General features: G+C 38.0%; 1 protein-coding gene and 1 long non-coding RNA gene across 8 annotated transcripts in view; both read right to left on the bottom strand.

The window, feature by feature from the left end:
• Window positions 1-463: 463 nt before the first annotated feature.
• On the bottom strand, window positions 464-12,881 carry LOC128811219 (uncharacterized). The gene is made up of 4 exons (XR_008438268.1): window positions 12,795-12,881; window positions 2,534-2,589; window positions 1,472-1,571; window positions 464-596 (listed from the first exon to the last, which is right to left on the bottom strand). It is a non-coding gene; the product is annotated as an uncharacterized LOC128811219 (long non-coding RNA).
• A 48-nt stretch (window positions 12,882-12,929) lies between these two features.
• Window positions 12,930-26,284, bottom strand: part of GOLGA4 (golgin A4) — a 72,450-nt gene continuing 59,095 nt past the window's right edge. For 2 of the 7 annotated variants that reach the window (XR_008440117.1, XR_008440118.1), the window contains 7 exons: window positions 22,896-22,916; window positions 22,659-22,727; window positions 21,958-22,030; window positions 19,937-20,040; window positions 18,171-18,266; window positions 16,900-17,435; window positions 15,715-15,778 (listed from right to left, as the gene is read on the bottom strand). Coding sequence is in view for 5 of the 7 variants with exons in the window: in XM_053995406.1 (XP_053851381.1) it covers window positions 15,749-15,778; window positions 18,171-18,266; window positions 19,937-20,040; window positions 21,958-22,030; window positions 22,659-22,727; window positions 22,896-22,916 (393 nt within the window). In the remaining 2 variants the exon portion in view is untranslated. Of the gene's footprint in view, window positions 13,659-15,714; window positions 15,779-16,899; window positions 17,436-18,170; window positions 18,267-19,936; window positions 20,041-20,146; window positions 20,237-21,957; window positions 22,031-22,658; window positions 22,728-22,895; window positions 22,917-26,284 lie in introns of those variants that run through there. The other 5 variants (XM_053995406.1, XM_053995416.1, XM_053995425.1 and 2 more) reach the window with 5 other exon arrangements.

The following is a 26,284-nucleotide window of genomic DNA, read 5'->3' as shown; positions in this document are numbered from 1 at the left end:
CGGGTATGCCTGTATTTCCACAGACGCTGGTATCCGACAGGTGCCTGCTCAGTGTGTGCATCCTGCTCTACGCCCTGCTAGAGATCACACACAACATCTCCCCAACAATCCTGCAGAAGACGTTGTAGAGCCGTAATTAGAATGACACTTCACACCACTGTAGGAAGATGTGGGACCAGTGCAATGACAGTCTACCTCTACCCATAACTTTACTTAGTCTCAAGAAGACAGACATTTTGGGAACAAAACTAAGCACTTGGATTTGTACCTTTCAATGGAAACAAACCAGCAAAGCGTTACCCATAGATGTTTTATGGTTTAACAATTTAAAAATAATTTATATGTTTGTAAATTGTTACCCATAATAGTTTCTAAGGTTTAAAATTTTGGAACTAAGTGTTTGTAAAGTGTTACCCATAGTAGTTTCTAAGGTTTAACAGTTTTGTAAGAAAGTTAGGTGTTTGTTATAATTGGGTTATGGTTGTGAAGAGTTTGCAGCATACCACCCTGAGAAGCTGTTCCTGATGGCTCCCGGATTATATCATCATGATTCTTCTGTACATTGTGCTGTGTTTGTCACACTGTCTGCAAGGGCCCTGCAGAGGATGACAGACATTACCTTTTGTATTTAAAAACAAAAAGGAGGAACTGTCGTGCCTAACAGCTGGCCTGAAAGCCTTACAGTTTTAATTAATCCTGATTATAATTTTATAACTGAAATGTAAGTAATTACATAATAACCTTAATTATATAACTTGACTGGTCTGGGCCATTGGGGAGCAGGTCTAGGCCAATGGGGACACGGGCAGCCATTGGCCAGTTAGCCAGGTGGCAACTAATTTAGCCAATCAGAAAAAAACGTGCAGACTTTCAAAGCTGTATAAGGTGAACAGCTCTCAATAAAAGTCAGCTATTGTTGCATGAAGTTTTGTGTCCTCACTTCCATCTTGACTGCAATGGACAGGGATTCAGGCTACGTTTCATATGGCTAACAGCAAGCAGTCATCACAGTTTGCATCTCTCATTTTCTGACAGCCAGCATGTGGTCAGAAATACAGTTTTACTGTACATATTTGTATACTATATATTTAAAAATGCACAGACACACTTTGCTAGTCAAACACACACAGCTTCTTCTTTGTTCACTATCATTGGTCTCACTTAGTAGGATTGTGACTATGCAATTTTATTTTAGTGAGATCATGCTCAGTTACTCAAATTGAACCTCATTACCACAGCTCAGGGATGGATGGGTATTTTTAATTCTTTTATCATTTTATCACAGCTTTTATCACCATAACAACAGGAGACACACTTTAATTTGACAATATACTATAACCAAATCTTCTTTTAATTTATTTTGTTATTTACAACTTATAAGAAAGACCAGTGGATAAAAATGTGAAAATCCAAAAATAAGCCATGTGGCAACATATTCCAAAAGCACATGCAACATGTCTCAGGTAGTTACTCCTAAAATTGCCACACTAGCTCCATGAGGCCTCTGTTAAGCAAAATTATGAAGAAATTTTGTTTCCTTCATGTCCACTGAGAGATGCCCCACAGGACCACTGTAAGAAAGGGGACAGGTTATCAAGGTACTTGAGCCATGGTTAAGGAAAAGTGAAGCTCAATCAGTGGACAATTCAGAGCACCCAAAGCTGGGCTTTCAAGAATGGTCAAGAGATAAAACCTCTCTCTTATTTATGACTACACAGAAACTCCAGAAATACTAACTGCCCTACACCAAAACTAGCTTCTAGAACCTCCTAAACAATCACTGGAACGCAACGATATATATGATACCCCTAAAACATAATTCAAGAATATCCTTGATACTTAAGAAATTGATGTGGTCTTAATTGGACTTGCTTGATAGCATTGTTTCAGTCTCATCTAACTTAATGTTTCTTGGCCATAGTGAGCTCTCACCCATATAATTTTAACCTCAGACTAGGTGAGGCTGTTGAATGAATTAAGCAATTTGGAGAAAAATATATTGACTGCTTTCAAAAGACATTGTTCCAGGCTATAGCTCCTCTCTATAATCTTTTTAATAACTTCATGGGGATTACAAGTAATGGACTTGAATGCTGAAATTGTGACTTTTTACAAGAGAGCTTTTTTGTAGAAGACTACCTCTTTACTGCTAACCCTGGAACTTGAGAATAGTGCTGGGCCAATGAGAGAAATAAATCAAAGATAAATGATAAATCAAATCCTTTTACCAATTGTTGTTCTCTGTCCAGGATCAGGAGGGCAATAGACCTGAGACAAAAACTGCACTTTCTACAGTAACCTCAGTCTGTCAAGAATTTGTGTACCTGAGATACAGAGGCACAAAGCATTGTTACTACAGTTTTTGTAAGTAACTGAGTCCTAGCCTCGCTCAATATATGAGTTGCAAAACACCAACAGCTCTTCTCCCTTCTTCTAGAGGATCCCCAGGAGAATGGGACAATTTCCTAAGGAGAACCAACATGCTGCAATGTTGCAGTGAAGAGAATAAATAATGAGATTCTGAAAGCATCACCTCTCATGAAAAAATCCCACTGATTTCAACCTCGAAGGACTAACTGATGATGAGACCTAAAAAACAAATACATTATTATAAACCAGGAATTATTCTGTTTTTCTTAATAGAATTTTAAATCTATGTGGAATTAACTAGGCAAAAATTATACCAATTTACATGCCCTTAAATTTATGTCTTAGCTTTCTACAAAATTACAGCTTAAGATAAAGATATGAGGTATATAATTAGATAGATAGACAGATTAGATAGATAGATAGAAAGATAGATAGATAGATAGATAGATAGATAGATAGATAGATAGATAGATAGTCTGTTTCCCTTGATTTTCATCTCTTAGTGAACCTCCAGTGATAGAAGTTCAGCCTGGATCTAACCCACAGAAAGTCACGGAATAGCTCCCAGAAGCTTTAATGAAGCCAGACTATTTAGAATTTTTAAATCAAATACAAGTGGATTTTGTCTCATTTTTCTCATTTGACTACATCAGAACTAAAATCACAAGTGGAAAACATGTCCTAGATATGAGAAAGTCATGGAATATTCGCCCCATGATGGATTCTGTGATCCACCATTTTTCTACATGATATTAAATCTCACTGATTTAGCCACTGAAGTGGTATCTCTTCTTTCTGATTTAGCCTCAGTTTTTAAATGTATTAGGCTGAGATCCTATTGGTCACACAAGCTGTGGCCACTTGTTGAAACGTCTTTCAGCCTTTACACCACAGCTTTCAAATACCTTATTTGGCATTTATGGCACATCTGTTATCCATTATTCAGCCATTCAATGTTTATTATTCCACATGTTAACTATCGTACACTTCTTGAATGAAAAGTTCATACAAGCAATAGTCTACTTATCATCTTTGAGTGATCTAAAACTATTCTATACACAGAGAAGACACTTTTTGAAGCTCAAAGCTTGAGCTTTAACCAAATAACCCTTCTGCAATCCAATTATTTATAAAGTCTCTGCTATGCTATGGCTTAATTTAGTGTATATTGCACCCACAGAGAGTTCAGAAAAATAAACTGTGGGACACTGTAGGACTTCATAGGACTTCCTATTGGCCTGAGATATGCCAGAAGCAGCATAGTTATCCAGCTTAATAATGTGGAAAACACTGAATCTGAGCATCTCGTTAGCAAGAAGGATATTGTTTGATGCCAGTGATCTTAGAAAAAATAAACAGTAAAAAAGAAAAAATAAATAGCCAAACAAAATGAATCCCTCAAACCTCCCCCACCCTCTACCAGGACAGAATTTTTGGCAAGTACAGTTAAATTTAAATCAGTGGATTTAAGACAAGGAATTTGCATTCCCCAGAGTGATATTCACTACAAATAATGTAAAGAGAGCAGATGTGATAACACAGCAAGCTCTCTTGTTTATGAGCAACATTATTCACATACCTCAGTGACTGGCCCTGCTATAAGAGTGATTCTGGAAGGAATTCAACAGCAACAACCCTGCCATCGCATAGACTAGCAAGAAAATATGACACATTTGGAGGTCGATATGACAGTTCCATGGTTCACTCTCTGATTTCTAAAAAGTTGCTTATAGCATCACTCTATTAAAACAAAATTACACACTCCTAGACCAATCAGGTGCTACTAGCAAGGTTTTAAAACTCTTGGGATATTTTCCAAAATGGAGACAGCAACTTTGTGCCCAAACTGTGAGACTTTTTTGGTATAGACTCCTCCATCAAAAATAAATAGTCTAGGCTCAGTTATAACTCCAATTTCAGAGAAAAGCAGAACCTTTGGAAAAAATTAAGAGTATATTATGGTTCCCTGGCCTCCTTCTGAGTGCCTAGAGACCTGCATGTCCCAGGTGAAAGCAAGCCATGCTTCTGTCCTCAGCAACATCACTAACAAAACAGGGGCCAGCCTGGTTGGGCTGGTCACAAAGTACATGAAATCAGTTGAAAAATTAATTGCCCTGCCTTCCCTGACACATGATAAATCAGTCCAGGCATCTCAGTGCAATACATTAAACAAACTATGCTCACAACTAGTTGACAGCAGCAGTAACATAAAATATATACTGCATTTATTTGATTCCCTAATTATGCCACTACTGCTGCCACAAAAAGCTTTCTGAAAACCATCAGGATTCTGATGAAGGATGTCTACAAATATACCTAAGTTGTCTTCTATTTTTAGTCAATATTAGAGCTTATCTAAAATAAATGTTCATTACAGCTTCCCTAAAGTCATACACACTCTTATTCTCAACTTAAAAATAAGGTGTTGATTTCAAGCATTTGCCTCTTATGTTTAGTCTTCCCATTTTATATAAAACAGACAGGACACCTGTGCTGTCTAGCAGCTCATTGAAAGTCATTCTTCATCTTCCCCCTATTTAAAAACTTATTTCCAAGGAAACACTGATGCACAAGCTCTGGAAAGGGTCAATGAAGACAACTGAAATAAAATCTTTAACAAATAATTGAACATAAAAGAGGACCTGAAGAGATTACCTGTACAATGAATGGCTGGCTGTGGTTGTGTCTGTTGCCCAACAACTGTCCAGCCTGCAGTGTTCTTGCCTAGAGGAAACTGCTGGCTGTGCCCAAACTTCTGCCTTGCCTTGCTGCTTTACTGAGGTGTCCACATGCACCCAGCCAGGTGTGACATCAAGTGTAGCTCTCCAAGTAGAAAGGCTCTCTCTAATTACAAAACTTTTTTTTTTTTTTTTAAGAAGGTTTCATACCACTACAAAAAACTAAGAAAAAGTGCAGCCTATACTGCATATGCTTAAAAACCTAAACCTAGCAGGTCCTGTGCGTGGCCATGAGCAACACACTAGAAAGCAACCACATCTCCTTGTAAGACCTAATTCATGCTGGTCATTGCCACGGGTACATTCTTCCCTCTATTATTGTACTGAGAAATTCACATCTAAAAAAGACAACATTAAAACTCCAGCAGATGTAGGATAGATACAACTATATATAAAGGCACACCCAGATTCCCAGGAACTAGCATGGCAGTTTCATATTTACTCACTGGTTGAACAAGAAGAATACTCTAAGATCAGCTCAAATTCCATACTATTTTTAAGCAGCATGTGAGTACTTGCATCTTGAGGAAGAGTACACACAGCCAGGATCTCTCCTGCTCATCCTATATCTATCTAGCAACATTTCTACCAGTCCATTCTAGAAATGAGGTCCCACCCTAGCAGAACCTGCATAAAATACACAGAAACTGTGCTTCACCTCAGTTTAATATCCAGAGAATCATTATGTTCTGAATGTGCTAAAGCTGAAAGGGGGAAAAAAATCCACATTTAACTTAGTTTGTGGTGTGGTTTAATGAAAGTCTGTTTTTCAGTTGTGGGGGTGGGAGGCGAGGGTGGTTGCCTGTGAGGACCTGCTGGAGCTAATGAACTGGCTTGTTTTGAAGGGCCAATCAGCTGGCTAAGTTTGGGGATTGAGGCCTGGTTTGACCACTTGAAGGAGTTAAGCACACCCCTGTAGAAAAGCACATTTAAAAAAGAAGGAAGTGCAGGAAAATTCTCTCTTGGCTTCTGGCTTTTGAACAGGCTGGACTGGGCCGGGTCTGCACGGCGGGGCTAGGCCGCCCTGGCCCCGTGCAGCCGGGTTGGCGCACAGCTCGGTTGGGATTTCTGCCACCGCCAGGACATGCCACCGGGACTATCCCAGCACCATGGGCTCAGTTGAGATTTCTGCCACCGCCAGGCCATGCCACCGGGACTATCCCAGCACCGTGGGCAACTGTGCGGCCAGGACCGGCGCCAGGAGTGGCCCCGCAGCCAGGATCCATGCAGCCAAGGCAGTGCTATGTGGCCATGGCTATTTCTGCATGTCTCCCAAATGAATTTTTTTTATTCCAGGACCAGCGCTGGGAGTGACACCGTGGTCGGCACTGAGGGCAGCCCCGAGGCCAAGAGCAGCCAGGGCTGGGAGTGGCCACCGCCATCCTGGTCTGGGAGCAGCCATGTGACTGGGACTGTGCGGCCAAAATTGGTGTGACTGCGACGGTGCCACGCAGCTGCGGCTGTCTCAGCATGACACACAATGGACTTTGCTTAGTTGCTTTTAGCCAGCTATGCTGCAGACAGGACAAAAGGCACGGCAGCAGTTTTTTCCCTTTCTTCCAGCGCCCTGCATGAAAGAAAGGAGCAGAGGTCGCACCAGCAGCCAGCACGGTTTGTGCAGTGCCAGCAGAGACCACATGATCAGCAGCAACAGACACAGTGATTCCTCAATTGTGGAGCCTGGACAAAATCACCCTTTAAACATTTTTAAGGCTCTATACTGTTTTAATTGATAAAACTTGAGAACAAATGAACCTACGAACACTAACTTTCTCCTGAGTCAGGAAAAGGAAAGGGTGAAAACATGTAGAAAATACAATAGGGACCCTGAGGTCAGTAAAGAAGGAGTCTTTAAGTCTAGATTGGGGGGCGGGAGAAGCAGAATTGAGGAAATGCCTGAGTCTTGGGCTGAAATTCTCTTGTAAGCCATGGTGATGGACTATGATACATCAAACGCTTGTTTCCTTGTAACTTGTGAAAATGCATTTGGGGGGATGTAGTGTTTTAATCACAGCCATGAACAGAGGCACCAGTGCTAAAGCGAGCAGATGTTGAAATTATTTTGATTCAATGAGAAATTTGAACAGAGAGAGATGAGAAACCTTGCCGCAGTGATAGTAATACATAATCCTCTGTTCCCAGAGATGGATGAAGAGAACTTTTATTTTATGCTAGAACAGCCCATTCTTAAAAGAGAACACCAATAAGTTGACATGGCCCATGAAAGCAGCTGGGAGATAGCTGCAAGGTATGGGAAGGACTTTTCACACTGCAAGCAGATTTTCCTTTCCTGTGCAGCTGATTTGCTGTGACATTGAAGCCACAAGAGACCTGTTTCTTGTGGAAAAGTCTTTATAGCATGACAAGAGAGACTCCTCTCTCTAAGTAGACTGAAGAAAGACTATTCTAGAAGTGACAAACTGACTGAAAGTCTCAAGTTTTGTCTTCTTACATTGTCAGTGGGAAAGAAAAGAAGGTGGGGGGAGAGGAAAAGTGTTCTGATTTTTTTTTCTTATTTTTTCCCTTACTTCTGTTAATAAAGTTTTTTTTATACTCCTTAAGGTTTGTGCTTGTTTTGCCCTCCTTCTCCTAATTCTTATCTCACAGCAAGAAAATGAGTAAATATACTCTAGTAAATAAACTGGCACTTAGCTAGCACTAGACCCACTACAGCTAGACACTGTACTGAATATTTGGTTGGATCAGATTAATTAAGTAACCACACTGGAATCGTAGGGCTGAAGTGTGGTGTGCTTTAAATAACGTGCAGATAACTCATTGCAGGGCTTCAAGGTCAGGACAGTTTCCTTTAATGTGAAAACACATTTCAGGGAAGTAGAAGGTAGAAGCTCAGCTGAATTACAACTTTCTTTACCATAAAGGAAGACTAACTTTTCACCTCACCCTCTCTCCTTTTTCTTTTCTTTCCCCTCTTATTTATCTACTGTTCTGAAAGGGCCATGTAACTGGGGATACAGTGCTGTTCATTCATTTTCCTTTAGGCAAAGTTAAATGCTTACAAAAATGCTGAACATGCAAGCTGTCCTGACACAATCAGGGGCAATCAGGCAAAGGTGTCTCTGCCACAGGCATGCAGACCTGGTTTGGCAGCAGCACCCACAATGCTCTCCACACATGTGTGGGGGACATGGTCAGCCCTCACAGCTACACAGGCTTTCATCTCCATTTCGAAAAGTTACCTGCTAAATCAAAGTGACTTTCAACTAATTAGAAAGTAGCTAATATTTGCCTAATGGCCACCAGGTAACCTGGACTGCTCTGAAAGTTGCAACCAAGAGATGCAAGCTATGTGTCACAGCAGATTCCTGCACTACACTTAACTCCATTACCATCCATTGCTGCTCCATGACGTGCTAGCACAGCCATAAAAAAACATGTAATTTACCATAAGCTTAATTATTTCTTCTCTGATATGTCATGTGGTATTAGGTGACAACTGCAGGAAATAATGGCTGCCACTGTTCTACAACAAAAGAAGTCTCCAGAGATGTACTTCCTTTAAGTCAATGTGCCTTTGAAATTACTCTAGTGCATACAGGAAACTAACTCAGTGTTAACAGAGGAAGACTACAATCAGTGTAAATGAAAGCCTAAGGAAAAAAAAAGGTAGCAACTTCTAGAGCATGCATAGACACGTTGTAGAAGAACATGCAACTTACTGCTTGCTTCTGTTCTATCATTTCTAATTTTCCGTATAATGAATATACACAACCAAAGAGAGTTTGAAAATCCCACACTAGTAGTGCTATTGAGGACCAGCATCTGTGAGCTTGGTTTGGATATTCCTCACATAGTTGAGAGGCTGCTAGGCTTCTGCTCATATTGATGACCATAACAAAGCTGTAATGACTTCACAAAAGAGCTGTTTTTTCTTGAAAATAGCAAATGAAAAATAAGTTTCTTAATTTATCAAACTCCACAGAGGAAAAAAAAAAGTATTTTCTGTAACACATAGAAGGGCAATAGTATTTATGCAAGAGTTTCAATTACAAAAATCAAACCAAACTTTTCAGTATTCATTTCAGTTTACAGAGTCTGAAATCCTCATTTTAGAGAAAAGAACCACATACTACATGGGAGAGTAAATAAATTTTAGTACAGATCACAGAAAGAGGTACTATAAAGGGCAGAACTAGAAGTTGGATGGGTTTACAGATATTGTTTATAAAAAGTTTGAAATAGTATTTTGCCAATAAATATCAGCCTAGGCACTGAAATAATACATGAATAAAATCCCTTGCTTTTTAATCTATGTTTAATCCTTAGAGCACTAGAGGATGCTCGATAAACATTTTAAGTCTTATCTCTATAAACAGATCTACACATTTTCTGTGCACATGTATATAAGCTCATAAAACTACAAATATCATATAATTGTGCATAAGACTAAGGCATGGTTCAATATAAGATGATCTAAATACATTTTCTTGCAGATGCATCTTCTTAACAATCATGTCTGAATGAGTTTAACATCCTCTAACCTTTGCTAAAAGGCAGCCCACTCTTTGGTTGGTACTACTAGCACCATTTGACACTCCAACAAGAAGAAAAAAATATTACTTAAAGTAAAGCACCCACTTTCATGCGTTCACCTTAACTTTATCTAAAGCAATGCCTTATTTACATATTGTCTTTTAAGAAAATCTAGAAGCAGTTAAAACTTCAGCCTGAAGAAAATTTTATACTTAGTACACTTTCCATTATATTAAGGAATAATTATGTGATTGCTAATGAGTGTGTATATATATATATATATATATATATATGAAGAAACATCCCAAACATTTTCAAAATGTGAATTTGGGTAGTGGTTACCTGATTTTAGTTTTTAAAAAATCAATTACTCTATAATCCCTTTTGTATTCTTTATTAAGGTTACTTAAGGGAAAAATATTATTTAGTCCATCCAATGTTGTATGAATATTAAATAGACTATTTCAGTTTGTTCCACTGCACTTAGGTCACATTTGACAAAGTACAGTTCATAACTAGTTTCTTTCATGGAAAGGGAAAAGAACAAAACCAGAAAACGTGAAAAATAACATATGTGTGAGGACAAGAGAACTGTAGGACAGCACAGTAATAGTTGCTGTCAAAGTAATAGATGCCTGCAGTGAAGATCCCAAAGCCTAAGACAACATACAGCTTACATGGAAAACTGAAACTCAGATCTATGTTTTACATTGCTGTAATGATAGCAATTGCAAAATCCCACAAATCCTCAGCCAGCTATGAGAGGAATAGGCTTTTTCAAAGCCAAACATACTCATGTCAAGTTCAGTTGAGGTTGCTGCTCTCACAGTCTGAAGGATGCCTTTCTGCTACACAACAGGAGAGAGAAGGACTTACGCTGGAAACACAAAGAATACTGGATCTTTAAAACAAATTTGATAGATTTGGTATTTGATAAAAGGACAAAGTTTAACCCCTTTCCCCTGAACCTCCCAGAAGCTACTAATGATAAAACAGCATAAAACTTCAAGTTTTGTCAGACACAAGGCAGTGGGAAATAAAGATGTAACTCTTGTTACTTAACTATCAAAAGCAACCCGTGTCCCTTTAAACCTTAAATAACAATTTAAAACAAGATGCATTCTTTAGACTGCTAGTGGCCACAATAGGCCTTGGATCACTCAACTTGTTTCACTTCCAGTTTCACTAGAGTAAAAAAAACCTATGCAAATAAATTTAGCTTTTTTTCTTTTCCTGCAGATAACCAAAAAAGGTGAATCCCAGTGCACTTGCAAAAAAAAAAAAAAAATCCCATCCCTTATGTTCAAAGATGAGCAACTTAGAGGAAACAAAGAGAACTTGTAATAAGAGAACAGAGAATGCAATTCTGTCAAGGCAGGAGAGATGTAACAAAGTTTCTAAAATGTAACAAGTATCAGAAGCACAGTAGTTTGCAGAAGAAATTGTTACACAAGTATTTGTTTTAGGGAAAAAAGGGTGATGTTACTATTAGGGACTTGATTATGTATACTATTGGTTAGCAGACATATGAACAGAAATACTATTGGCTATCTAGGCTCACGCTATCCTAACCTGATAGTGAAAATATTATAAAAGCTATATACACTTTTAATAAATGTTTCTGGTTATACCACGACTGGGGACGGTGCCTCATTCATACGTTGCAGACGGCTGCCTCTCAAATACTTGTCAAAAATTATATTAAGACTGATCACCCTGAACTATCTTGGCAAACTAACATACATTAGACATGTTAGTTATTGATATGGTAAGTATCAAGTATCATAGTTACTAGACTTTAAATTTATGCATACTTGTGTATCACTTCAGAGGATCACAATTTATATGCCAAAAAGACCAGACAGGAATTATTTAAAAGAACAAAAATACATAATTTTCCATCATGGTGGACTTTTATGATGGAATGACTGCAAAGACCAACCAATGTCATCTATCTAGACATCTGTAAAGCTTTTGACGTGTCTCACATGACATCCTTCTCTCCAGATTGGAAAGGCATGGGTCTGAAGGGTGGACTGTTCAGTGGACATGGAAATGGCTGGATGGACACAGCCTGAGAGCTGTGGTCAATGGCTCTATGTCCAGACAGAAGACAGTGATGACAGTGGTCTGTCAGGGCTCTGTCTTGGGATTGGTGCTCTTTAACATCTTTATCTGTGATACAGACAATGGGATTGAGTGCACCCTTGGCAAGTTTGAAGGTCACATAAAGCTGAGTGGTGCAGTTGGCACAAGGAAGGGATGCCATGCAAGGGCACCTGGACAAACCTGAAAAGTGGGCCCATAAGAACCTCATGAGATTTAACAAGTCTAAGTGCATAGTGGTCGGGAGCAACTTCAATGAGTCCAGACCAAGAGAACACTGGGAGAAGAAACCATTCAGAACAGTCCTCTGGAGAACAACTTGGGGGTGCTGGTGAATGAAAAGCTGGTAATGACCTGGCAATGTGCACTCACAGCCCAGAATGCAAATGGTATCCTAGGCTGCAGCAAAAGAGGATTTGCAACAGGTCAAGGTAGGTGATTGTCCCCTTCTACTCTCTCATGAAGACCCCACCTGCAGTGCTGTGCCCAGGTCTGGGGTCCTCAGCACAAGAAATAACATGGACCTGTTGGAGTGGGTCCAGAGGAGGCCACAAAGATGCTCAGTGGGCTGGAGCACCTCTGCTATGAAGGCAGGCTGAGAGAGTTGGGGTTGTTTGTCTGGAGAAGAAAAGGCTCCCAAGACGACCTCATTGCTGCCTTTCAGAACAAGCTTTACACAGGGAGATAGTGACAGGACAAAGGGGAATGGTTCTAAACTGTAAGAGGAGAAATTTAGATTAGCTGCTAGGAAGAAACTCTTTATTGTGAGCATGGTGAGGCACTGGAACAGATTGCCTAGAAAAGTTGTAAATGTCCCAGCCCTGGAAGCGTCCAAGGCCAGGCTAGAGAGGGCTCTGAGCAACCTGGTCTAGTGAAAGGTATCCCTGCCCATGGCAGGGGGGTTGGAACTAGATGATCTTTAAGGTCCCTTCAAACCCAAACCAGACTGTAATTCTATGACAATTTAGAACTTTTACAAATCAAGCTTCTCTATTTGCTACATTCTCATGCTAGCTTTTCAGCCCACCATAGATCTGTTTTGCAGGTTGTGACCCCTTGGAAACTTGAATGTCTCCATTGACTTACAGTTTAATGTACTTGGATAGTTGTTCTTATGAGAGTGATTTCAGCCTGGAAATATCTCAGCTAACATCTCCAACAGGAGTAAGAACAAAACTGGATGTCCTTTAAAAGAAAAATCATACCAAAGTTGTTCCAAAATTATACAGTAAATAAACTTTACTTCATCTCAGCTCTATACATATTAGTGCTGTCAACAGTCACAGATCAGCGTATGATACAGTTACGTAGTAACTATTTACAATTTACAGGAACACACCTTTTCTTCAGAAAATATAAGTACAAAAGCTAGGAGTAAACAAACAAGGTACTGCAATTTGGATTTATTGTAGGCAAAAGCGTATAGAAGTGACCTTCTACCAAACAATCAAGATCAAATCAGGAGAGAACAGTCAACAAGAGTGTCTAGTTCATCAGAAAAATCACCTCAATAGCTATCCACCCAAAATGTATTGCACAATTCAATCAAAAATAAAAAAAAAATAAAGAGAAGAAACAAATCATTTATTCCAACTTTTAGAAAACACCCAGTAAAACCTGAATAGAGATACAGTAGCAGGCAATTCTTTCCTAGGATAAAGTCTTATCTCCTTTAAAAAAATAACCTTTAACACAAAATAGAAGACAGTATTCAATAGAAGAGAAATAACCAAATAACCCCTGATTAGCATTTCTGCCAAGGCAGTTGATTATATTCACAGTCCAAAGGTGGTGCTGAGTTTTGGTTCTTGCTATTCTTTTTGTGACCTTGAATAATAGCTTTTCTTCTTGTCCCTTCTCAAGGGGCAACAAGAGATACAAACTTATTTGTAAGCAGCAATGTCATGAGACATTCTCATGACAAAATCTTCAAGATGGTCGTAGCCAGAACTAGAAGAAAGGAAAGTTAAAAGAAATTATCAAATGTTACATTATTAAGAACAACTTAGAAGCTCTTAATATTAAAATAATTGCATTGTTTATTAATACAATTAGGAGACAGAAGAATTTCAAATAAGTCAAACTGCCAAATTATTTGAGCAAGCAATTCCATTCCAGTACCTGCAAAAAGGTTGAGAAACTGATGAAAACAAAATAAGGTGTAGCAAAAGAGTCAGCAGTCTCACTGGAAATAGTCTACCACATCACTGTATAATCCAAAGAAAAACAAATTTGGACTCTCTTGCATAAGGCTTATCATCAAAATTGAAATGATGATGCAGAATTTTGGACCTAGCACATAGCCTCCTCTACAGGAAAATATCACTTGCCTTCACAATGAAATCAGCATCCCCCTTAATTTCTAAGTTATATACATGCAAGAATATGTGACAAAAATACTTGAGATGAAGCAGGCAACTGCAATCTAATAATGAAGTCTGAACAGTTTACATATACATTAGCTGATGTTATGAAAGTGTAACCAATAACTTCTGACATTAAGGTCAGTATCAACAAGCCTTGTGAGATGTTTCAAAGGCAGCTCAGAACACCTGAATTTTTTACACCAGCATTACAGACAGCATGACAAGAATGTAAGTTTCAAAGGTATCTTCTGCAACCTATTCTGCAATAGTGTTGTAAATAGCTTTGTTCCATTAGTATTTACAATTCAATTATTTTCAACAAAGGGATAGAGAAAACAGTTGCTGATTTTGTCAGAACTGATGAAGGCTGTTGGCAAACAGTCCAAACTCTACTGCATTTTAAGTGCAATAAAGTGTATTCACTATTTTATTCAAAGATGGAAAAAACCAAAGTAGAAACTGTGACTGTTAAAGAAATATTTTTTTCCTTTGAAAGAGGTATTATTTTGTGTTGAAGGCTGTGTTTGCATGACAGCAGGAGAGGAAGATAACCTGTCAACTGCACTGTGGTAAATGGTAAATGGCAATAGCCTTAGTTAATTAATTTTGCTCTGGCAGTGATGCAGGCCAACAAATGCATTTCAGCCAAGAGATAGCAACTGTTTCACATGCACTGAATCAACTCCTGGCAACTGTGCAAAGCGTTCCAGTTGCAAAGGAGGAAAAAAAAGTTGAACCAATCATATCCTATAGAATTCATCGGCAGAGTTTATTAAATATCATACACCACTAGTGATTCAAATCATAATCTTTATCAGCCAGTGCAGAAAGTTTTTTCCTATGTACTTCCATAGCCCAGTCCTCTGTCAACCAGCTATTGCGTATGCGTTGCTTGTTTAGCTAGGCTAGTCTGATGCAACCTGCATCTTCAGGCCTACATCAGCTGTTCCGTTCTTGTAATGCTACAACTAGCATTGCAGATTCATAATTGAAGTAGCTTAACAGAACTTGAAGAAAGACACAAACTGAGAGCATAAAGCTCCCCTAATTGTTCTCTGTCATCTCTCTGCTTTAGCATCTCTTGATATCAAACCAAAGCTGTGATTCAGAAAGGTACTGATGTTTAAATGCAATCATATCCTAATCCCCCTGCAGAGAATATTCATCAATCTTTTAAAAGATAATGCATTTTCGTATTTACAAGATGTAATAATTCATTTCCAGCAGTACAGCATGTGTCCCACAAATCTGATTTGTTTCCCTATTCAAAAAAGGAACTTAGACAATGAATAAATATAAAACAAAGCCAAGTGCAATAAAATTCAATATTACATATTAATTAAATTAAATTCTGATTTTATTTCTACAACTGAGATTTTTGTGGCTCAATCAACATTTGAAGTTATGCTTACGGTTAGGGTCACTCAAAAAGATCGGTTTTGAATCAGTATTTACCATTTTCAAACTCAGCTTTGTAAAGCAAAATATGATTAAGAGGAAAACAAAAATTGTCATATGCATATACAACCAAAATTTCTTTAACGAAGGAAAGTAGGCAAGAAAAAAAAGCAGAAGAACCATTAATTGCATGATACAGATTTCATTTTACATAAAACAAGAATGTATTAGACTTCACTCACCCACATGCTAGCTAAGCACAGACTGGTGGCATATTCAAAAGATACCACTGCGAGCTGAGGCAAACTACAAAGCCAGGAAGAAAAGAGCTTATTGGACTATTTGATTGATAGCATTATGTAGTGTTAACAAATAAGAACTATGTGGACATCTATGGATGAGATTGCTGCAGTTAGATTACAACAACAACATAGTAAAAGCCAGATTACTGAAGATTACATTGATCTAGCATATGTTTATTAACCAGGAACTGCTACAAGTTTTCAGAAACTTGTTAAATATATGCCCACTAAGAGGGTATAAAATTACTCACAGATACTTAGTACCACACACTTACTCGAGTAGCACAGTAAGTTAATAATTTACGCATCAAAATTACTTACAGATGTTTTAGCAATAAACTAAAAGCTCTATGTTAAAATACACATTTATGCTGTAGTTCAGAACTTCATTACTCCTGAGAGCTAAACATTGGATATTTTCATATACCAGCATCAGTCCAATATTAAGTATAGAGAAACTAGAGAAACGACTAGTGCCATGTCGGTCAATAAATAAAAACCAAAAGAAACCAAGCATATTTCTTGACAGAATAATTTATAAAGACATCTCCAACTTTTTATTTCTAAACAGAATTATGGAAGACTCATCCCCAGAATAATTTGTGCTTCAGCAAACGAACATATAACATTGAAAGTGAAGTAAAAAACACTTCTTCCTTCATAATATGCCCTAATATGTGAGTTTCCATTAGATGTCTAACTCAATCTCTTTGTGGATTTGGAAAGGAGTAAATTTATAGGCTAGATATGAACAAAGAAGGGACTGCTATGTGAAACCCAAGAGCTCTTTGAACAAAGATATTATTAACAAATCAAATCACTTGTAGCCTGCAAAAACAACTCACTGTCTGTTTTAGACAAAATTTAATACCAAGGATGAAAACTTGTTGGATGAATTCAAGTTAAATTTTTATTTTGTATGAGAAGTTGTGTATGTCTGTTGTAGAAAGAGCAGGTTTAAATATCAAAAAGCTGAAGTGGCTGCAAAACAAGGCCCATCTCTCTGTTCTCAAAATCTTTCCTAAATATTACTCTGGCTTACCAAAACAAAACAAAACAAAAAAGTCTCAGCTTTCTATTTTAATGTCAGAGAGAGAAATCATACTTGGTATACATGATACTTACTGGAACTGCAGTATAATCACTATTTTTATCTTCTAAAAGTATTTAAAATATTTAAGATTGCAAGGCTCTCAAACATACTGACTGTACAGGAAAATGTTGAAGTATTTAACACTTTCCTCAGATGTGATACTGCAAGATGAAAATACTTAATTTTTTTTTTCAGTGACTCAGCAGGACTTCAATGTATCTACAAGTGAAATGAAATTATTAATATTTTTATTTTATTCTGTATTTGCAAGCATGGAATAAATATATATGCAAGGTCCGTGAGAGAAACAGAATGCAATTCTTCCTCTCACTTAAATTCCTAAATATTTCACTAAGATGACCAATAAAGAGAAGAATCATAGTGTTGATTCCAGATACAATATAGAGACTATTACTGCAGTTTTTATTTTAATTAAAAGTAGCTCCTATACATAAAACAGTAAAAGTAATACCAAAGAAATGCTTATGCTCAAATAATCTTACCTCCTTTTGCATCTGCTTCTCAAAGCTAATTTCACCTTTCTAGTAAATAGGTCAACTGGTAAATACTAAACAAATGTAAAAAAAAAAGTGGGAAAAAAACGACCATCTCACTGTTGACAATTCTTATTTTTGACCTGTCCTGATCCAGAGTGAACTAACTTTTTTCTTGTGTTTTTTCAATACAAAAATAAAGCAGGCTCACACAAAAACCCCCAAAACATAATCAAAACCCCAATCTTGTTAGGATATCCACTTAAGATAAAATTGTACACATCTCACTTCAAACACATATCTCAGGTGATTGAGATAATCAACTTTATATTCTACAAGCAAAATGCCTGTTGTTTTTGCCAGAAATTTTATCCCAGGGATGGAAATGTTTCTTGATATATTTTTCATAAAAACAGTATGACTCCACAAAGACTTCTAAATGTAAGAAGCATTAATTTTATATATGTTTATATTATTTTTTAATATATCAGATTACTTTTTTAATTTAGAAAATTCATCCACAGAATAGTAGCGATGCTTGAACTTGCTTTGATCCTATTGTACTCATTGCTATCAGAAATCTGTCTTAACTGAGGAAAAATACTAGTAAAGAAAACATGCTTGCTTTTTTTCTCACCCTTGCTATAAACTCAAACCTAGAGCTGGACTTTGATATTCCACTGAAGAAGAGGAAAGGAGGGAGAAAAGGAGTCCACTTGAATGTGGACACACAGAAAAGAAGACATTAATAAGTTTCTAATGTCTTATTCTTGAAATCTAATCGTCTTGCATAAACTTGATTTACTTACATAACCTACCACTGGTCGAGTATCTTCTCGTTCTAGTATCTTCTGAGTCTGATCTGCTGGGAACTTCAGCACTGTTGTTATAACCTTGGCCATTGTCTAAAGAGATATAGGTTATCCTTATATAATTCCACATCCACAAAGATGCTCTGTAATATTTTAAAATTAATCTAATTTAATAATACTGGATACTATTTTATTAATGTCAATGGAAAACAGTGAAATCAGTAAGATATAACTATTTATTTCACATTGTATATGCATGATGTGAATTATATGAAAACAATGTTTCCACATGGTCACAAAATTCAGCTACTGTAGTGTGATGTAAGTTCTGTGGCATCTATGCTCAAATGATAGAGTCCATTAATAAAACAGCATACTAGATAAAGTGCATGACTAGAAAAAGTAATCTGTCAATCTTGTTGCAGATATCCTGCCAAGCAAGAGGCAAATAATAAAGTTGGACTGGAGGGCAAGACAGTAAAACCTCCCAGCAAATACACATACACACCTTGGTAAAGCAGTTTACAAAGAATGTGGTAAGTACCCGCATTACAAGTCATGACACTAATTCCTGGCTCTTAGATCCATATCAACCTCCACATTTCTCTTATGTGTCCAATACTGTAGACAAACTGGTGCATTCATTAATGTCTTGATTGCATTCCAGTATCATTTATTAGGATGCATAATTGGCAATACATCCTAGATAATTTGTACAGATTCTTTTGAACTCTGTTCAAAAAGAGGAAGCATATCCAGAGATATCAACAATTCCACTACTGAATCACCTTTGAGACAAGGGATACACATTTGCACTAGTAAAGGGGATTGTGCACAGAGAAGGGCCACCAAAATGACCTTACAAGACAGAATTAGATTTAAAAAATGCCTCTTCTAGGAACAAAAAAGTTGACAGAAAGCAGTATCTGTATTGAGAAGATAAATTACAATGTAGATATTTTAACTTAAGAACTGTGTTGGGGGCAGTGGTGGAAAGCACAGTAATACTTTACAAGCATTCTTAACACTGTTTTAAAAAATTCTATCATTCACATCATCACTGCTTATGGCTATCCAGTTCATGTAGCAGGATGAAACCAGTTCTCAAGACATATCCATAGATCTATGATTATATGATATAATCCTGAAAAGAGCAGACACTAAGCTCAGTGTGCTCCAGAAACATTTAATGACTGAAAGGAAACCAGGATATGAAATCAAGAAGCCTACTGTCCAGCTTTTCACTAGTTTTAAGAGTGAATTAAAAACATCTAAGGTATACAGATTCGAGAATACTATGAAACATCTTTAAGCAACTACTGAAGAGGTATTTCACATCTTCGGCTGGTAACACAGCTACTAACAAACTGTTATTTAATCCAACTGTAATTTAACATGTTTGTGTCAAGATTACATCAAAAGATCACTTTTTCTAATATTCCGCATACCAGCTTTCATTTTACATCAAGTTTGACTGACAAATAGACTTTTGCTGATAAAACTGTATCTACCCATAAAGGTTTTTGTCTTGTTAGGTACAGTGGTGAGAAAATCCCCTCCACCTACCACTCATCTTGGTAGGCTGATGAAGTTTTGAAGTTATGAATCATGTCTCTTTGGGAAAAAAATGTGAAAGCCTATTGAATCCTGTGTCAGAAATAAACAGCATATAACAAATCACAAACACATGGTACTTCACATCATACAGAAAGGGTGTTAAACTTTAACCTGGATCACCTGTCAGCATATACAAATTTATATACCTTTGTCTCATGACCCATCATATATTCAAAGAGCACTTTCCTCAAGTATTCAATCTCAGTGGGTTCCTCAAACAGGGAAACTTCATTATGGTGAAGGTTTCCATCTGTGTAAACAAAAAGAAGAGAATATTTATACTGAGAGTCACTCATCCGAATCCAAGTTTCACTAATGGCACGAAACCAAACAAGAACAAATACTGTAATCTGCACCTTAGATAGAATAACTGTAGCCCTTCAGAAAGGGGTTGGCAGGAGGTGCAACAGGAGTCACCGGTGTATGTGCCCTTGACAGCCAAAAGCCTGGAGTGCATCAAACACAGCATCATCAGTCGGTCAAAAGAGGTGATTTTCCCATCCTATTTAGCACTGGCACAGCCTCACCTTGAATACTGTGCGCTGTTCAGGGCCCCAACATTTAAAAAGGATATGAAGGTACATGAATACACCCAGAGGATACCTCTGCTACTGGATAAGGTGCTGACAGGCATGTCCTCTGAGAAGCAGCTGAGGAGTCTGGGTTTGTCTAATTTGGAGAGATGGAGGCTAAGGGGTGACCTCAGTGCTCTCTACGGCTTCCTGAAGAGACGTTGATAGGCAGGTACTGCTCTCTTCTCCCTGATACCCAGTGCCAGGACACATGGAAAATGGTTGAAACCTTCATCTATCATGGGGAGTTCAGACTTGATGTGAGGAAACATTTCTTTACCAAGATGGTGTCAAACTCTGGAACAGACCTCTTGGAGAGTTGGCTGATGCCTGTTTGTCAGTGTTGAAGAGGGATTTGGACAGTGCCCTTAATGACATACTTTACCTTTCCATCAGCCCTGAAGTGTTGCATCCTGGGATTGGGTTTTAGGGGTTCTTATTTGTGTTAGCTAGCCAAATCCTGTGTACCCCCGTGCTTCCCCCATGTCGTTTCCCCCCACCCGGCGGTTTCTGGCCCCATGCTGCCTGCCCCTGGATTTTCCCCCTCTGCCGCTCCTGTAACCACTCCCCCGTCCAGCCCCGGGAAACCCCGTGCCTGCCACCCCAATCCACACGATCCCACTCAGCCTGAGGCTCGGTGCCCGCCCCTGCGGGGTTCTCTGGTTGGTCACTGTTGCTGGCGTCACCGCCACGGCAGCTGCCCCTATTGGACAGCAGGCCGTGGATCCTCTCACCCCACCCCTCTATAAAATCCTACCCCACCGGCACCCAGGCGTCATTTTCTCCCATGCGAGTGCCTGGAGCAGTTGTGTCTTTTCATCTAACCGCGCCACATGACCAATAAACCGTTCCTGCCAAGCACGGAGTAAATGGACAAATTCCTTACTTCTTTACCGGATCCCTAGTGCACGGTAACAGCGGCTGGCCAGCCCACGCACCCGAGACACGGAGCCGTGTCTGGGAACCCGTGGCAGAAAACCCCGGCAGCACATGGAAGCTACGCCACAGCCAGGCTCCCAAGAGCTGCGTGCAGCCGGGGAGAAGAAAAGCTAACGCTGCACTGAAGTGTTTACACGGCTGGATTACGAAACTGATGTTGGTCCCTTCCAGCTGAAGTATGTTTCCTGCTTCTCTCCCTACCAGTACATGCTGAGGAAATCCTTGATTATATTTCTTCCCAGCCCTGCACTAGCAGAAGGCACTGAATACCGAACACCCACAACCATCTCCCATCATTGGCTTAGTCACCTTGAGGGAAAGAGGCATGGACCTTCTGAGGGGATGAGAGATGTAGATCATCCTGAGATAATTTGACCATTTGCACAAATTTGCAAAAAGCAAGTGCAACATGTTTTTTGAAAGTCTTCTGAGCTCTTTTAACTAGCTGACATAAAAATGAAAACATCAAACAAAACGCTGTGTGATTTGGTAATCTGAAATCACACACCAACTCTATTATAATAGACAACAAAAAACAAGGATGTCATAAGTGCATTATGTAAGTGTTTTAAAAAGACTGATGTTTCATTTTCTAGATCAAGCTGTATCTTTCTAACAAATGAAAAGCTTATCTGTGATGAAAACTGTGTACTTACCTCTATACGATGTTCCAACTGATGTGACATACAAATTTTTCTCATGTTTCAGCTGGTCTTCCAGTACATGAATCTAAACAGAGAACAGTTGATATGATAAATGGTGTTAAAACTAACAGCAGCTAAAATAAGCATAACTGAAACAGTTTCCATCTAATCTCTTATAAAAGCAAAATACATTTGCTTTTAAGGAAGGAAAACATTAGAAACTGTGTTATTAAAAGTTGTCCCAATGTTGTACATCTGTATATACACATAAAAATATATATAGCAGATGTTATGCATGTATTATATATTCATGTTTCTATTTTTTATGCATAAGCATAAATATATCTTTTTTATAGATAAAAAAGCATACAACAAAAATTACTTAATTTACTTAAACATCAAAAAGGTTTCGTTTTGAAAAAATTCCAGAATTTCATAAAGTTCACTGTTCCCTTTTTCACTGTGCAATTGCTTTGCTAACCATTATCACAAGCATGTGGTGTTTTTATTCTCAGGGGATAGAGGAATACTTTGAAAAGTACACAGATCTTCTGAGAGCAATTATGAGTGAAAATTATTTTTTTGTCTATTATATTAATAGTACCTTGTATGGAGATGTAACACATCATCACTTGAAAAGAACAAATGTTTTAATACTGAAAACAATGAGTATCAAACAAGAACACTTCTTACTCATTCAACGTCACCCTTACCTGCTCTTTCAATTCCTGCTCCTTCAGTTTTGAATCACTGACTAGTGTTGTCTTCTGTGCAAGTAGTGCCTGAAAAGACAGTCACATATGAAAATTGCTGAAAATACATCATAGGTACCTTTGTAATAAACCTATTTCTCCTTTTAACATACACAAACTTATAAGCAGTATTTCAGCTTTAAAACTGCTCTGCAACAAAAGTATTAGAGAGGAAAATCAAGAACATGTAAGACTTACCTTTAGTTCAGTTATTGTGACCTATAACAACAATAAAAATTTAGATTAAAATGTATGAAAAATACTGATTATATCAAGCACTGGAGAAAGAAATATCAATAATCAACTTCTGACACTGTGTGTTAATTGAGAATGACAAAAATTGAAATTACCCAATAGTAACAACTAGTCTCAAAAACAGTTTAACTTATTTGTATTGACAGTACATAGAGCTGATATTTAACTTGTCTCATTTGATTCTGTAAGACAATCATCGTAAATATAACCTCAAGAACCTAGTGTTTCCAAATCTTCATGAAATGCATATTGGAGATGAACAATAACTGAATGAATATGAAATACATCACAGGCTGCCCTAACTACAATTAATACTATTCAGAATATTTTATGTTTTTCCTTAATTCTTCAAGTCACATTTGGAAATGTGAACATGTACCTGAAAACAGCTTCAGATAAGAGCTTCATGAGCTCTACATCTTGCAAAGTACAGAAAAAAGTCTAAGCTGAAATTTCTACCTTTCAGTGTTTCAACTCTAAGGAAAATAATGCTTCAGTAGTCACGAGTATAACTCAAGGCTGTATAAGCATTTCAACATCAAATAATTTATGTGTGACATTTTTTTTAAGGTAGGCTTAGTATGTATTCACAGAATCACAGAATCTTGTAAGTTGGAAGGGAGCCACAAGGAGCAGAGTCCAACTTTTAAAGTTAATAGCCCATGAAGGGATTAAACCTGTGACTCTGGCATCATTGGCATCATACTTTAACCAACTCAACTGATCTCAGGGTCAATACTACTTTTTCTTCCCAAGCCTCTTTGCAATTGTGTCGAAAAGGAGATTTATTCCCCATCTCAGGTTGATAAAATCTGTGGGGTCTCCTATACCCCACAAACAGATAATAGGAGAAAATCATTCCTCTAAGGATCTCAAACCTCTAAGTCAAATTCTTGCTTCTGAAAACCTCTATCAGACATTTATTTTCTGGTATGGAGGGACACTTTCTGATATTTTTACCTCCAAACATTAACACTTAAGGTTGTTAGCATTTGTCATTTTTTTTTATCACAGACAAGTACTGCTCCAATATCGAGGGTACGCTTCATGTCAAAGTGAATGTGTTATATGTAATGTTTGGTCTAGGCTGACAACAAGCAGCACAGAAAGTTTTATAAGACAAACTTCTGTGATTTGGGAGGCTCTGATTTTAGACAAAATATGTTGCCCACAAAAAGTTGCATCCAGTCAATAGAAGACTTCAAACTGTTTGACTACTAGGGCTGAAGAGTAAAAAAAAAAAAAAAACAAAATAGAAAAATGTTGCAAAGCAACAAAATAGAAAAGAAATCAAGTGAAACAAAAAATACCATGGCAAATATAATTCATTTGAATGCACTGTAAAATCCAGATGTGGATTTATACAGTTTTGTTCAGGTATGTTGACAAGTTCCACAGGCCCTGTCTAATTTTCTCATATAGCTCTGTAATGCTGCCTATATATGCTACTGTAGCCATTGCAAATATGTACTATTGAACCAGGTTAAAGCAAAATTATTTTCCTACAAACATACCAAGCACAGGCAACAGACAAACTGAGACAGGAGTAAAAATTAAAACCAACTCAATATCTACGTAGGACAAAAGAAAACTACCTCTTGACCCCAGAACAGATTGTGTCAGAGTAAGAATTAAATCCTGAAATACTGATAAAACAGGAACTGAAAGCCCACTTACATTACTCTAAATATTTGACCTTTGACTGGATCAGAAGATATACCAGGAATTATGTGCAAATTCCACAGCACAATCTATTAGAATAGTTACATTGTTTTGAGACGAAATCACCACTGTGAATCATATCAAGTAAAAGGCATTTACATTTAGTTGAATCAGCTATGCAAAAGAAAGCTTGTGAACGATTTGCTAAATTTGAATTTAGTTGGAATTCTCAAAATTACTCAAAAAAGTTTGATGCTTGTATTCTAGAGAAATCACATATATACACTCAGGAAAAAAAAACCCAACCCTGCATTCTTATTCTGAATGCTTTAACTGTATCTAAGAACTGGCGCTACCACACAAATGAAACCTCCTTTATCCTTTAAAACTAAGCTGTTTATCAGTGATGGAGTTCTCTGAACTAGTTTGTACCCACTTATACCCTGGAGAAGTCCTTTGAGTTTCTCCAAAGTCTGCCATGGAAACTCCAAGGAGTGCAGAGCTGTGGACAACATTCCAGACACAGGCAAAATTATATGTTCATTCTGTTTATTGTAAACATATTCACTTTTAGAGATTTAATATTTGCAATATTCAAATACTTTACAGCTCATTGCCAATCTGTCTTATACATTTCTGGGAACAACTGAGGAACCACAGAATGCTAACAAGTTGGAATGGACCTTAAAGATCATCTAGTCTCAACACTCCCTGCCATGGGCAGGGACACCTCCCAGTAGACCAGGTTGCTCGAGGCCTTATAAAGCTGACATTGAACACTGTCAGGGTTGGGGCATCCATAACATCCCTGTGCAACCTGTTCAGTCTCACTACACTCAAAAATTCCTTCCTAACATCTACTATAAATATTCCCTCTTTCAAGTTATACCCTTTATTCCTTGTCTTTTCACTACAGTTCCTGATAAAACGTCCCTCTTCAGCTTCCCTGTAGGCCCCCTTCAGATACTGGAAGTTTGCCATGAAGTCTCCATGCAACTTTCTCTTCTCCAGAAGAGAGAAGTTAGGCACAATCTCCCCCTTGTAAAGCCATTTTGGCTGTTACCAGTTGCCTCTTTTTTTCTTTTTTTCCTATTTGCCTTTACATTGTTTCCAGTAGAATCTGCTCTATGATCTTGCCTAGCACAGAGGTGAGACTGATTGGTCTGTAGTTTCACTGATATTCCAGTTTCCCCTTTTTAAAAAATGGGGGTTATATTTCCTTTTTTCCAGTCATCAGGGACTTGTCCAACTGACACAATTTTTCAAAAATGATGGATAGTGGATCAGCAACTTCATCTCCAGCTCCCTCAGGACCCAAAAATGAACCTCTTTGGGTCCCATGGATTTGTGCATATTCAGGTTCCTTAGATGGCCTCGAACCTGATCCTATCCTACAGTGATGTGTTGGTTTTACTCAGCCTGGTTGTTGGTAGTGGTGGCACCACAGAGGTGGCTTCTGTGAGAAGCTGTCAGAAGTTTCCACCATGTCCAGCATAGCCAATCCCTGATGGCTCTAAAGATGGATGTGCCATGGCTGGGCCAATTAGAGATAATGGTAATGCCTCTATAACATATTTAAGAAGAAAATCAAAATAAAGGGGTAGTGCAGTTTGAATTCCAGCCAGAGGAGGAGGTGAGAACATGTGAGGGAAACAACAGGGACACACCAA

Source organism: Vidua macroura, chromosome 1, assembly GCF_024509145.1.
Source record: "Vidua macroura isolate BioBank_ID:100142 chromosome 1, ASM2450914v1, whole genome shotgun sequence".
NCBI classification, from domain to species: Eukaryota; Metazoa; Chordata; class Aves; order Passeriformes; family Viduidae; genus Vidua; species Vidua macroura.
This window is presented reverse-complemented; position numbering and strand designations above follow the sequence as displayed.